The 13,498-nt window shown below is 38.3% G+C and overlaps 1 protein-coding gene across 8 annotated transcripts in view; it reads left to right on the top strand.

Annotated features, from left to right (window-relative positions):
- Window positions 1–12,048, top strand: part of FGFR2 (fibroblast growth factor receptor 2) — an 86,019-nt gene extending 73,971 nt beyond the window's left edge. For all 8 annotated transcript variants that reach the window (XM_030453217.1, XM_030453216.1, XM_030453213.1 and 5 more), the window contains 5 exons: window positions 2,495–2,617; window positions 3,944–4,014; window positions 5,867–6,004; window positions 6,765–6,870; window positions 10,271–12,048. In XM_030453217.1, coding sequence (XP_030309077.1) covers window positions 2,495–2,617; window positions 3,944–4,014; window positions 5,867–6,004; window positions 6,765–6,870; window positions 10,271–10,435 — 603 coding nt within the window. In that variant the 3' untranslated portion in view covers window positions 10,436–12,048. The remainder of the gene's footprint in view (window positions 1–2,494; window positions 2,618–3,943; window positions 4,015–5,866; window positions 6,005–6,764; window positions 6,871–10,270) is intronic.
- The last annotated feature ends 1,450 nt before the right edge of the window (window positions 12,049–13,498 follow it).

The raw sequence follows: 13,498 nt of genomic DNA, 5'->3' as shown, positions 1-13,498 counted from the left end.
CTTGAGAACAAGTGTCTGCCTGAGAAGCTCTGAAGTGCTGCTGGAGGACACTGCCAAGGACGTGTGCACATGGCAGAACCTTTTCATCCTTGATCCAGTTCCTTTGCAAAAACTGTGCTGATGCTTGACAGAGTGTGGGAGGCATTGCACAAGGCAGAAAGAAAACAAAGGCTGCACATAGTAAAACTGTGTATTCCAGTTCTCCAGATATCCCCCCGTTTCTGTTTGGATTTCACTAGTTCTTCTTCCCCTTAGGGATCCATTTACTGAGCTGGAATAATAAGAGAGCTGGGCTTCTCACGGGATTGCCAGCATGCAGGAGCTGTGAGAAGGCCAGTGTGCTTGTTATTTTGATCCAATAAATGTCTCATTGAGACCAAAAAACAAGAAAAAAAGAGAGAAATATTTAAAGAAGTTTTTGAGGCACCTCTTTTTTGCCTTGCAACCAATTATATGTTGGAAATGGGATGTTGTTCCTAAGGTAGATGGGTGGATGCTTTTTAAAATTCTGTTGATGTGTCTTCTGCATCATTCCAGTATTGTGCAAAAACAACAAAGGAAGCTTCAGGAGAGGGGATGGCCCAGATCATTGCAAAGAGACAGCAAATCATTGAGGCTGGAGGGCTGGCTCCTCTCAGATATGTAAATCAAAAATATGTAAATCAATGGAACCATTTTGAAGGCATGAAGAGTCTCAGTTGTAAAACTGGTAGTCTCACAGAATCATAGAATGTCAGGTTGGAAGGGATCTCAAGGTTCATCTGGTCCAACCCTTCTAATATTATTGAGATGTCTTAGCACCCTGGTGAGATGAGACTTAAAACTTTCCCAGGTGGGGGAATCCATCACTGCCCCTGGGAGACCATTCCAGTGTCTGACTGTCCTCACAATGGAAAAATTTTCCTCTGTTCCATCAGAATCTTTCCAGGAGCAACTTTTGCCCATTGCCCTTGTCTTGTCCATGGAGACAAGGAGTCTCCATCTTCTTTGTAGCCCCTCTTTAGGTACTGGAAGGTCATAATAAGCTCTCCCCTAAGCCTTCTGAACAGACCCAGTTTTCTCAGCCTCTCCTCCTATGGGAGGTGCTCCAGTCCTCCTGAACATCCTGGTGGCTCTTCTCTGGACTGTCTCCATCCTGTCTGCATCCTTTTTGTACAGCAGGGACCAAAACTGAGCACAGTGCTCCAGGTCTCATCAAAATACCTTGAGTATCACAGGGCATCTCTGACAATAATGTATAGTTCTGTTTGGGCAACTGAACTGAGTTTCTGGTGTCTCAGAGGATGCTCTTGTAGGGTTAGAGAAGAGGGAGAGGGAAGCATTTCTGAAGCTGGATTAGAGGACTGGTTTGATGCCTAAAGCATGGGAAGGCATTGCTAGAGCAGGATTTTCCTGGCAGTTCCTCATGACTAACCCAGTGAGGAGCAGAAGCTTTGTAGGCTTATTCTACACATGTAGGATAAGAGATCTCAGAAAATTGCTGGGGCAGGTTATAATGCAAGGAAGAAATTGGCTGTTGTACAGGTTTTTTTTTGTAGTGGTTTAGTCCAGCATGTCCATGCATGTGCTGAGAGAAAGAGGACAACATAAAGAATAATCCAAAACAGAGGAGGAAAAAAAAAAGTAATGATAACAAAATATACATATATATATATATATAAACCTTGAAAAGAAGTAGAATATCCTGGGGAGAGCCCAAATGCAATATTTCTTCCCACATCTCTGCAGCCATCAACACTAATAAGGCTGCTTAAGCACAGGGATAATATCCAGAGCAGTCACAACAACCTTTTAGTGTAAAGAACCAATTGCAGATTTTCAGGATAATGCTGACACAAAGGAAAAAATCTCTGAGGAGATAATATTTTTAGTTTCAGTACCAAAGCTGTTTGAAAAGCAAAAAGGCCAGCCCTGGGTTGGTTTCATTTAGTTTTGGGTTTATTTGATTTTTTTCCTTAATTCAGCTGGTATAGTCTCATGGTTGAAGTAGATACACACATCCTAGACATCTAGTTTTAAATTATATACTGTGGATAGACCTCATATTAAGATCTTTTATATTAAAAATGCTTGCACTGATTCCAGACTGTCAGGTTATGACTCTTGAGGTGATATAATGTAAGAGAAGCAACTTCCCAAATGCTGCTCATGAGCTTTTTGTTATGTGAGTGCTGCAATACCTGTACCTGGGCACATCTGATGGGGAATGAACACCCTGGCACAGTTGGGGTTACCACCCAAAATTTCATTCTTAGCAAAATATAAGTGTTAAATAAACAAGATTGTTCTAAGAGGCTTCTTAGAGCTCTATGTTCAACTTGCCAGCACCAGCTGAGGAGATGGATTGCAATCATATTTCACAAGTGTTTGTGTGGCTTTCCCACCTCCTGGTTTAGGCTAAAATCTGTAAAGAATACTTAGTTGTGGTGAAGAAATATCTAATTTTACAGCACTTTATTACACTGGGCTTTTGTTTTTCTTCTTTTCTTTCCAGTGTATCCATCGAGACTTGGCTGCAAGAAATGTTTTGGTAACTGAAAATAATGTCATGAAAATAGCAGACTTTGGTTTAGCCAGAGACATCAACAATATAGATTATTATAAAAAGACTACTAATGTAAGTGGATGGTTTTCTTATCTCTGGAAACAAGGATTTTCTTTCAGTGATTCACTTCAAAACTATGGTTATAGACTTAATGGGTTTCTTGTACAGCAGCCTCACTTTTCATCTCAGACAGAAAACAGGGATTAAGGAATAAGCATTTCTGTCCCCTCTTACATTGACATTTAAGAAGATAACCACAGAGGCTGTATATTGTATGATTTATTAGAAATGCTGAAATACAAGATTTATTTTTTTTTGTGGGTCCCTGGCTCCAGTCATTTGAAATAAGTGGAAATACTCCAGTTCATCCCAGCTTTTTGTAGCAAGCCTAGGATCCTGAAAAACACTGGACAAACAGTCCTAGGAATAACCATAATAAAAAAAAAATCCTGGTTAGAAGTGGTGCCACCACATACAGCTTGATGTCTTTTGCTTGTAATATAGAAGTGATGGCTGCAGCATCAAAGTGGGCCTAGAGATTGGGAAAATGGGGTTTTTACTCCCCACCCTGTCACAGTTTCAGAGTTTTTTACCTGTACCAAATCAAGAAGATAAAACGTTTCAGATGTAGTTATTGATACTTAGTTGGAACAGCTTGCCCCTCCTTCTCGGATCCTGATCAGCTACATTTGTGTTTGCTGGGAACTTTGTAGAGCTAATTTAGTTGTACAGCCTTTAAATATTAATTAACAATCATGTTAAGTGGCTTCTCTATGTACATAAAGCACTGAGTGATGGCATTTTAATGGTAAGATCTTCCTACTTCCAAAAGACAGAGCAACCAGGTGTGGATGCATCACTGCTGGAGGGAATCCAACCTTCTTTATATCAAATTTAGTGCAATTCCTGGGCACTGAGCAGGGCAGGCTTTGTGTCTAAAGCCAAAAGCAGTTGTGAGCTTTGGGTCACCACAAAAAGCTGCAACAAGAAAAGCAAAATGTTTGGATTTAGTAATTACTGATTTTTGCAGGCAGGCCTATTTTTCAGGGGATTATTGATTGAGTTATTTCATCTTTAAAGATCCATGGTGGGATGATCTTTTAAGTTTTGTTCTGCTTATCCTAATTTTTTCTCAGTAAGCAGTCTGGGGATTTTTGGGGAGCCCTGAATGCTTTTAATTTTATCTTCAGTGTTTATATCCATTTTTCTTAGCAGTCTCCCTACTTTAGCCCATTTTACTAATTTTTCCCTGAAAAAATTCAAGGTAAATTATATCTTGGTTTGCTTTAGCAGGCTGCTCTCTGAAAATATATTCATCTTTGTGAAAAGTTAGCTTTGAAATCATCCTGTAATCTGCTACCATTTTAATTTTTCTTCCCTTCTCCTCCAAACTTATAGGGACGGCTTCCAGTAAAGTGGATGGCTCCAGAAGCTCTGTTTGACAGAGTTTACACCCATCAAAGTGATGTGTAAGTGGCTTCATTTGCAGGGGGGACTTGGGGATAGGAAGGATTTTGTTTGGGTTATATATGTAGTAGTTTGGAATATTTCAAATGCACTTTGGTGTCGTTCTTTACCTTTAAGTATTTTCATTCTGTTTCACATATTAATAGATGGAACAGGACTTGCCCTTAGAAAGTGAGGATTTTATGGTAGACTGCTAACCAGTGCTCTGTTACTAATCTGCCCAGCTTCAAAGCACATGAAAGGTGGAAAATTCTAACCTCCTTCTGTCAGTACGGAAGTTTCCCCCCTTGAACTTATTTACGGATGTGCAGCTACAAAGAGTCTATCTAATTTGCTTGGCTTTTGACATGGTCTGGACTTCCTTCAGGTTAAAAAAAAAGAGAGAAAATAGAGAAAAAAAAAAAGGCAATAAAGTTCCTGAAAACTTTTAATAAAAATTCATGCTAAGATTGGGTATAATAAAACGTAGGCTGGGTATATTAGAAGAGTTTTCTCTGATTTTTAGAAGGGTTGTTGCTTCCCAGCAGTACTTCATATGTAGTAGAAAATCATTGGGCTCTGACACTTCAAATTCTTTTAATGTGTGTGCAGAGTGGCTGAGTGATGCAGCCACTCAGGATTTATTCTGCTTCCTATTACAGTGTCCTTAACCCAGCTACAGCACTTGTGGGCATCGTGCTCAAAGTAGATGTGTACTTTTTTATCCTGTACAGATGAGGATCTTATGTTTTTTATTTCTCCAAGACAAGCTGCTAACTGTAAAGGGCTGGATGCTTCCCAGCACAGGTGTAAAAGGTTATGCAAGTTAGTGTAGGGTTAAAGAGAAAAGGGAAACGTGGAGAAAATAGGAGGTATCTCCTCTTTCTTAAACCTATGTGCACTTCACAAGATGCCCTCCCCTTAAGCATTTATTGAGGCTTTTCCTTCCATCTTTACCTTGTTTACAAAGGAAACTATATACATAGGTTAAGGGTGGATCAATCTTTTATTTTAAAATAACATCTTATCAAAATCTTTGGGTGAATGTGAAGTAAACTACTTCACTGACTCAGGGCTGAGAATCAGTCAGATCTGCTAAGCAGCTAGAAAGGTTTCAGTACTGAAACATGGAGATTCTTGGTCCCATGGTGGCTTGGAAGATAGCTGAAGAATAATATTATTTTAAGTTTGTGCAAACAGCTTACTAAAATACACTTTACTAAAATACACTGCTGCAAAACTAGGAGAGCTACAGAGAAAGTTGGGACCAGTGCAAGGTGTGGGCTGTTGCTCACCTGCCAAAGAGCCCCAGGTTGCCAGCAAGGAGGTGGCAACCAGGCAGGAAAACTGGCTTAAAACTATCCTCCTTAATTTCCTACCAAAAATAAATAATAAGTAAATAAAAGAGGGAGAAAAATGGTGCAAAATATTTTTGTCTTGAACAGTCTACTTTTTCCAAAATACCCCAACACTTAATTGCAGCTCAACTCCACTGTGAGCTCTGTAAATAATTAAGCTGTGAAGATGCAGTTCTTTGCAGTAGCCCTGGAAACTTGGGTGCTCAGAGCCCATCAGACAAAGGCAAAGAGTGTGTTTGAGATCATGCTCAGGTCATTCCCTGTTCTGTGTGCTGCCCGTGTATGTGATGCACTTCACAAGTTGATGCCCTGATCAGGGTGGTCAGAGTTAGGCAGATGCTGATTTAAGCATCATTTAAGAGGGCTTTAGAATCATTGAATCATTTTGGTTTTAAAACACCTCTAAGATCATCAAGTCCAAGCTTTAGCCAGTGTAATCATTGCATCTGCCACAGACACATCTCTGTTTTCAGCACTAAAGCACATCTACTAATGCAGTTTTCTCTTTGATTTGTAGTTGGTCATTTGGGGTGTTAATGTGGGAGATCTTCACGTTAGGAGGATCACCCTACCCAGGAATCCCAGTGGAGGAACTTTTTAAGCTGCTTAAAGAAGGGCACCGGATGGATAAACCTGCCAACTGCACCAATGAACTGTAAGGATCCTCCTTTGATGTACCAGGACTGAAGGGCACAAACTGCTGAATTCACCTGGTTAATGCTATCCCTGGCAGAATCAAAGATTTTTAGAATTGCTTGACTCTAAAATTGTGGATGGATGTGTGTTTGTGTAAAGAAAAAGGTACTAGAAGGTCTTCAGGAAATGTTTGGCAGAGGATGCTTTTTTATAAACCCTGCTGTGATCCCACTGGGGAGAGATCATTTACAAACCAGTCTTTGTCAGTGTTTTTATACCCAGGTTTGCTGTATTTTAAGCTCATTATCATGAACATTCCTACCTGGTACACATACCACTAATCAGTGTGCAGCATTTTGTGCAAACAAAATATATATCTGAGAATTCCTGCATTACCACAGCATTATCCCTTGGTGATAAGGGAAGAGTATTTCCCTTTTCTGATATTCTAGTGTAGCCCTTAACCATTTTTAATATTTTTTCCCCATTTTAATTTCTTCACTTCACAAAGACCACAGTCTAGCACACAGATATTTAAGCATGTGTAATTTAATACCATTGAAATTCCTGGGACAGAAGATTGCAGAGTCCACAAAAAGGTAGTTTAGGAGAGATAGAGGAGTAGAAATCTCAGATTTTTGGGAACATTAGTGCTCCACATGTAGGGCTGGGGGTGTTTGCTGCTGAACTTGTGATGAAGAACACTGACTGGCTATGGAAAGGTTTGCAAGAAGGACGGATGCTTTTAATTAAACCAAGAAAATGTGTATTTCTTACAGCTATATGATGATGAGAGATTGCTGGCATGCTGTGCCTTCCCAGAGACCAACTTTTAAACAGTTGGTAGAAGACTTGGATCGGATTCTCACTCTCACAACTAACGAGGTAGGTAAATTGTGCCTCTCCATAAGCAGCTTCCCTCCAGAACACCAACCAGATCAGGAGACAGATGGAATTTATTCAATTATAAAATCTTGCTCAAGTTCTTTTCTTGGGCTGTTTATTGTTGTCCTCTGAGGTTACACACAGCTAAAGTATGTATCCTATGAAATTCTTGGTTTCTTGCCATTATCCTTGATTTATGTAACTAAACAGACACACATCTTTTAGGGGGGTTTTTGTTTATTTCTCATTGCCTCTTCTGTTGTTTGCAGCATGGAGGCACTCAGGTTGAGAGGCAATGTTTATGGTTCAACACCAATTTTGGGTGAGGGAGGGATGTAGAGTTCACGGTGTTTTTCATTTATCAAACTCTGTTTGATTCCCAGCCATGATATCTAGGTCAGGAGAGGAGGAATTGTCAATGGTAGATCTCAGATTATAAGTCTGAGAGTGAATTAGGTTCACTGAAATAGCTCTCTGTGGAGGGAATGAGAACCCATGGGGAACGTTTGAACAGCCATCCAATTATCCAAAGATCCTGCCTAGCACTGCTTCGGGTTGGGATGTATGAATGCAAAAAAATGGTTTTATTTGAAGAGCATTCTTTCAGAGGTCTGAGATATTATTAGGTTTAGCAAGAAACACACTGATCAGGGTATTCACACAGGGATCGCTCTGCTCATCACTCAGTCACATGCAGCTTTGATACAGAGATCACAAGTGGTGGAAATGTTGATTCTTTAGGTGGAAACTTCTTCTGAGAGAAAAATGCTTGGTGTCATAGATAGATTTTATAAATTTTTATTATATCTGAGAAATTATGTGCATAGCATGAGGTGGAAAAAATGACAAAACCCTCACAGAGGGAAGTTGTGACATTTTGTTTTGACTATTTCAAAATGGGGTTTTCAGCTTTTCTATGATTATAAGTGGATCCTTACAAAAGGGAGATAAGAAAAAAGATTTGGATTGCTTTGTTTTGACCTTCAATGTGACTTCATAATTTTTCAGAATTGTTGGAGAAAGAACAAAAATTGATTATTCAGCAGCACTGGGAAAGGTCATATACAACAGAGATGACAGGAGAACCTGGGTAAAGAGATGTCATTTTTTAGAATCATCATTTGCCCAGTAGGTTGAAAAAGATTTTTGGCTTTGGTAGCAGCATCTGGATGTGTCTGGATTCTGTTGTGGAAGGTTTGTTCTAAGAAGGGGCATCTTCAGGGATAGCTCAAAGCTGAGGCAAGATGATGCTGTGCTCCCCATGGAGTCAGTAACACAGCTCTGCCTGCCCTTCCCATTTCCCCCTCATCCAATGGTGACTGTGGCTTTTCCTGCCTAATTTATATATTATGATTTCCTAAGACTGGTTGGAGGTGCCACCACTGAGTATTTGGTGGCTGGAACTGGATAGACATTTGGAAATTCCAAAGGGAGGCTCTGGGCTGCAATTCTGAGCCTGGGAAAGGATTTTGCTCTGTTTTGTGTATGTTTAACCACCTTGCCTTCCCAATTCTGTACTGCTCATGGACCTGGAATGATCTCAGAGGTAACCTGGAAAGTCCTTTAAAGTTATGTAAATTACTTTAGACTAGAACCATAGGAAAAATGACTGGAAAAAGCTCAGGAATACATCCAGTGCATTTGATGGGCCTGCAGCAGGATCCATGGTACGTTTGTCATTCCTGACAGATGTTTGTGTAACTTGTCCTTAAAGATCTCCACTGCTGTGTTTCTGCATCACCCCTTGACAGTCTGTTGCTTTGTTTCATCAGCCTGTCTTCTTGAAAGCTTTTCCCAGTCTCTAATCTTTCAACATAAGGTATTGCTTTTGTCCTATTTACCCTAGACATAGAAAGCAAATTATTTTGCTTGTCTTTACAGCACATTTTCTGCTCCTGAAAAGTCTTCAAGTTCTCATTCAGTGTCTCCTGAGAACTCCTGTGTGTCCCATTTTCTTCTATAACCTGTGGTTTTGAGTGATTTTGGGTCATCTGCAGAGTTTGTTCAGGTCCTTTGCCCATCAGCCTGACATGAAATCTGGCTGTCCTCTCCACAGTGGCACTCTCCCTAAATGACACTGTTGATCCAGCAACTCAAAAACTTGCTGGGACAGCAAGGAATCATTGATACTGGAAATTTCTTATCCCCCTTTATTTGACTCTGGCCCTTGCTGTTGGATAGGGAGGCTGGGGGAGTGGATAAGGCTCCTGCTTTTAATAGTGAATTAATGACTGAATCCCATCAAGCCATTTCTCTCCCAAGAGAAAGCCCAGTTTCTTTAACTACTGGAATTATTTTGTCTTCTGTCTGTCCAGGAAGTGCTTGGTTATTTCTGCCTACATGAGGCCAGTTTGCTAATATATAAAAAGGTGTCAAGATTGTCCTTGTGCATCTTCTGAAAGCCTAGGTAGCAAGATAGACAGGAATCCTAGATCCAAACTGCCTTCTTTTCCTGCCTAATATATTTGTCAGCATTTTAAAACTCAAACTCCACCTCTCCATTAAATTGGTGACCATTTTAAAGCTATAGTATGCTCAAATTTCTGATTTAAAATCAAGAGCTAAATTACCCCAAACCTAAGCACAGCAGCACAAAAATACTGAGTGAGGTGGAAGATTTTTCTTGTCTGTGTGATCATAACTTGTGGTTTAGCAAATGAAGAGATTGCATTTAAATGAATGCAGCTGCCTTTAGAAGTTGAAAGAGAAGGAACTTTTCAAGGGGAAAAATCACTTTCTTCTCTTGCCAAAACTGTTGTTTCTAGCAAAAAAGAGCCTTAACCCCAAACTTGGATTCAGCAGATACTATTTCCTTTTTTAATGACTGCTTTGGTCATGGCTGCTCTGGTACACACACACACACCTATGAATATGGAGTAAAAAAAACCCCAATCTGGTGAACTTAATTTTGTTTTCCTTTCAGCTTTCTTTTGCACATATGCCACTGGATGTTTAAACTCAGCTTTAATATCACAGTATATAAAACAGATATTCAAACTGACCAAGGGAATATAAAGTTGGAAGGGTCTTTCCCTCTCCAAATCATTACCATGTGCTAAAGCAAAATGGTTCTATTTAGGATGAAATTTCATTTTTATCATTGTGAGTGAAAAGTCTTCTTTTGATGTGGTTGGCATGTTTATTGCAAGTGATGCAGCTAATGCTGGTGATGTTGGACTTCAGAAAAATACCACATTATTGGTTTGGTTTTTTCTTTATTCAAACTCCTTTTTTTTCCTGAGATATTTAAGCAACAGCCAGTTTTGAATGCAGTTGTCTAGAATGTGTCAGTTTTAAGCTGTTCTTTTACCCACTGTGTAATCAAGCCAAGTCAGAGCAGCAGTAATGTTATTATCAGTTTTTACTCACTGTCTAAAATGCAATTTATTTCTTGTCATAGGAGTATCTGGACCTCAGTGGACCTCTTGAACAATATTCACCTAGTTACCCAGACACGAGGAGTTCGTGTTCTTCAGGTGATGACTCTGTTTTTTCTCCTGATCCAATGCCTTATGAACCTTGCCTTCCCAAGTACCAACACATGAATGGAAGTGTTAAAACATGAAAAGAAACCAGACAGAGGAATAGAGAGACATCAAGCTACCTACCATATACAAAACAAAAATCTTTTCTCCAGGACCTTAATGTTTCTGCTTGTACATATGATATATGGAAAGGAAAAAAAAAAAAAAGGAAAAAAAACACCAAACCAGAGAAAACTTGGAGGAAAGGAGACATTAAAAAAAAAAAATCTCATATTTGCATCTTTTAAATATTCCCAACAAAGAAGAATGTTTATGAGCTGTGTCTAGATACCCACTGCTATCAGTTTTCTGGCTTCCTGTAAGCTGCACCAGACTTGGTTTGTACAATGGACCAGTTGGACTTGAGGCAAACTCTGGGTCTGCCTTTCTTGTTTATTTTGTAATATTTGGAGAAAATATATGTTGGCACACACTTACAGAGCACAAATGCAGTATATAGGTGCTGGATGTATGTAAATATATTCAAAATATGTATAAATATATATTATATATATTTACAATGAATTATTTTTTGTATTGATTTAAAAAAAATGGATGTCCCAATCCACCTAGCAAATTAGTCTCTTTTTTAACAGCTATTTGCTAAATGCTGTTCTTACACAGAATTTCTTAATTTTCACCATCCAGAGGTGGAAAATACTTTGCTTTCAGGGAAAATGGTATATCGTTAATTTATTAACTAATTGGTAATGTACAAAACAGTTAATCGTTTATAGGATTGTTGTGTTTTTGTAATTTAAATGGCATTTCTATGCAGGCAGCACAGAGAACTAGTAGGTGTATTGCTCAGACTTTACTAGTTTTCAGATCTTTTTGTTTTTTTTAAAAAAAAAAAAAAGAAATATTTACAGTATATAACTAATTGGGGGGAATTAAACTTTTGATTTATTTGTGTTTAAAAACTGCAGTGTCAGATGATTGTTCTTCTCAAAACCAAATCCTTTAACAAGAGTCTTTTATTCTCAATACCTGTCACTTTAACACTTTTAACTCCTTAGCAATGTTTCCCGTGGCCAAAAAGCAGAATCATTACACACACCAAAAGAAAAAAAAAAAAGAAAAAAAAAAAAAAAAGAAAAAGTTTTAAAGAGGGTTCTTAAATAAAGGAAAGACATGAATTTGTCTATAACCATAGCAGAACAGACTGCTCTAAAAGGAGCTGAGCTTCTATCCTGAGTTGCACATGCATCAAATTAACTCTGAAGCTCTTCCCTGAGTTGGGATAATAGGTTCCAGATTCTTTGGCCTGGATCTTTTTGCCTTTTAGACTGTCCCTCTATTGTAACTTAAGTTAAAAAGAGAGAAGTTGTTTATAATGACAATTTGCCATAGGAATATCAGCATCTTTTAAGGGATTAATTCATGCTGACTCCAGTCTTTCCTTTTGATCCATTCCATACCAGTAAGTACAGCACTGGCCTCTGCTAAAACATCACTGTTGTCTGTATCTTTTTTTAGGGAATTCTTGTGCTTTTTCTTTCAGAACACTCACACTGATATGGCCATGCAATATGAATGCAAACTAAACTGTTTTATGTGGTGGTGTTTTTGGTGTTTGGGGTTTTTTTGTTTTTGTTTTTGTTTTGTTTGGTTTTTTTTTTAAAAAAAAAAAAGAAAAATAAATGGGTAAAAGAAGTATTAAAATCTGTTAACTTTTGTACTGACAATAAAATGTTTCTACAGATATTAATGCTCAAACTACAAAATAAATTTCATGCAGCTTATTTTTCCTAATCCTTTGTGTCACCCAAAATGGTTTCCTGAACATCAAGTGATGGAACACATCCAGCAATACTTCCTTTTGCCCTTATCATAGATCCTGTATCACAAAGCAGTTCTTGCAGGAAAAATGCTTTTGCCTCTGTCTTATAAAATGTCTGCTCATGCATAACCTGGGTTATTTGAGTAAATATAAGTGCAGTCTTTGGTGTTTCTGGGGCCCTATTTGATGGAAAAATGGTTTGAAGTATTCGTCATGTAGACATGAAATATATTCCCTTTATTTAGTCAGGCTTTTTAGTCAGACTAATTAGTGAGGTTACTGAATCATTCTGGAGAGGGTTTGGGATCGTTTGTAAGGGAGATTTTACAAAAAAATAGTAACAGTTGGAAAGAGTAGAAAAGTTTTGTGGCTTTTTTACTTGAAAACAGAAGGAAGAGAAACCAGAATAGCTTAGTGCTCGAGACAGAACTTTATGCAATATAAACTTGCAGGTTATCCAGAAAAGAATTACTGAATCTGTAGAAGTGTTGCAGACACCAAACTTTGCTTTGGTTTCTTTTTGTCTCTTTCTACTTTGACCAGAAATCCCATGCCATCCCAAGAAACTTTCTAAAGAAGTGTCTGTTAAAAACTGCTGTTTTCCCAAGGAATTATCTGATTGAAAAATTCCCCCTGGCTGTACTAAAATGTAATAATTCCCTTTACTGTTAGCAGCAATGGTAGCTACTGTCTGATAGAAACCACAAACTTCTTCATGACACAGGTCTGCTTCTAAGATTCTTTTAAAGGGTAGTGGAAGATCTCAAATCTTGCTCAGTTTTTATTGAAATAAATTGAAATGCATCTTTCCTACTCTGTCATCCTTTTAAAAATAGTATGTGAACACTCAGAAACCTGATGGAAAGGAACCATTAAATAATGTAAGCTTATTTGGTGACCCTGATTTCATTTTCAATAGTATATTCCTTTTTCTTTGATTATTTTTGGTTTAGTGCTCAAAGATTTAGATTTTCACCTTAGCCCTAAACCAGAATATTACAAACTCTGTTTCTGGGGGGGAGCTGAATGTCTTCTCTGTGTGGAGTTGTAAGAGGAAACTAGAGAGCAGAAAATAAGAACCTGTATTGAATTTTTTTCAAATATTATTTATTGCTATTCCTACCTTTGGCTCTTTCATGAAAAGAAGGAGGCAGGAATCTGCATTGCTACCTAATCTTAGAAATTAAGGTGGAATTAATAATATTTAAGGTGGTATTAATAACACAAGGAATAATGAAGAATAGTGTTATGTCTGGAAATGAATTCATGAATATTCTGGGTATCATCAGTTTCCTGCAGCGCCCAATTATTTCTTGTCCCT

This window comes from Calypte anna, chromosome 6 (assembly GCF_003957555.1).
Source record: "Calypte anna isolate BGI_N300 chromosome 6, bCalAnn1_v1.p, whole genome shotgun sequence".
Taxonomy (NCBI): Eukaryota; Metazoa; Chordata; class Aves; order Apodiformes; family Trochilidae; genus Calypte; species Calypte anna.
This window is presented reverse-complemented; position numbering and strand designations above follow the sequence as displayed.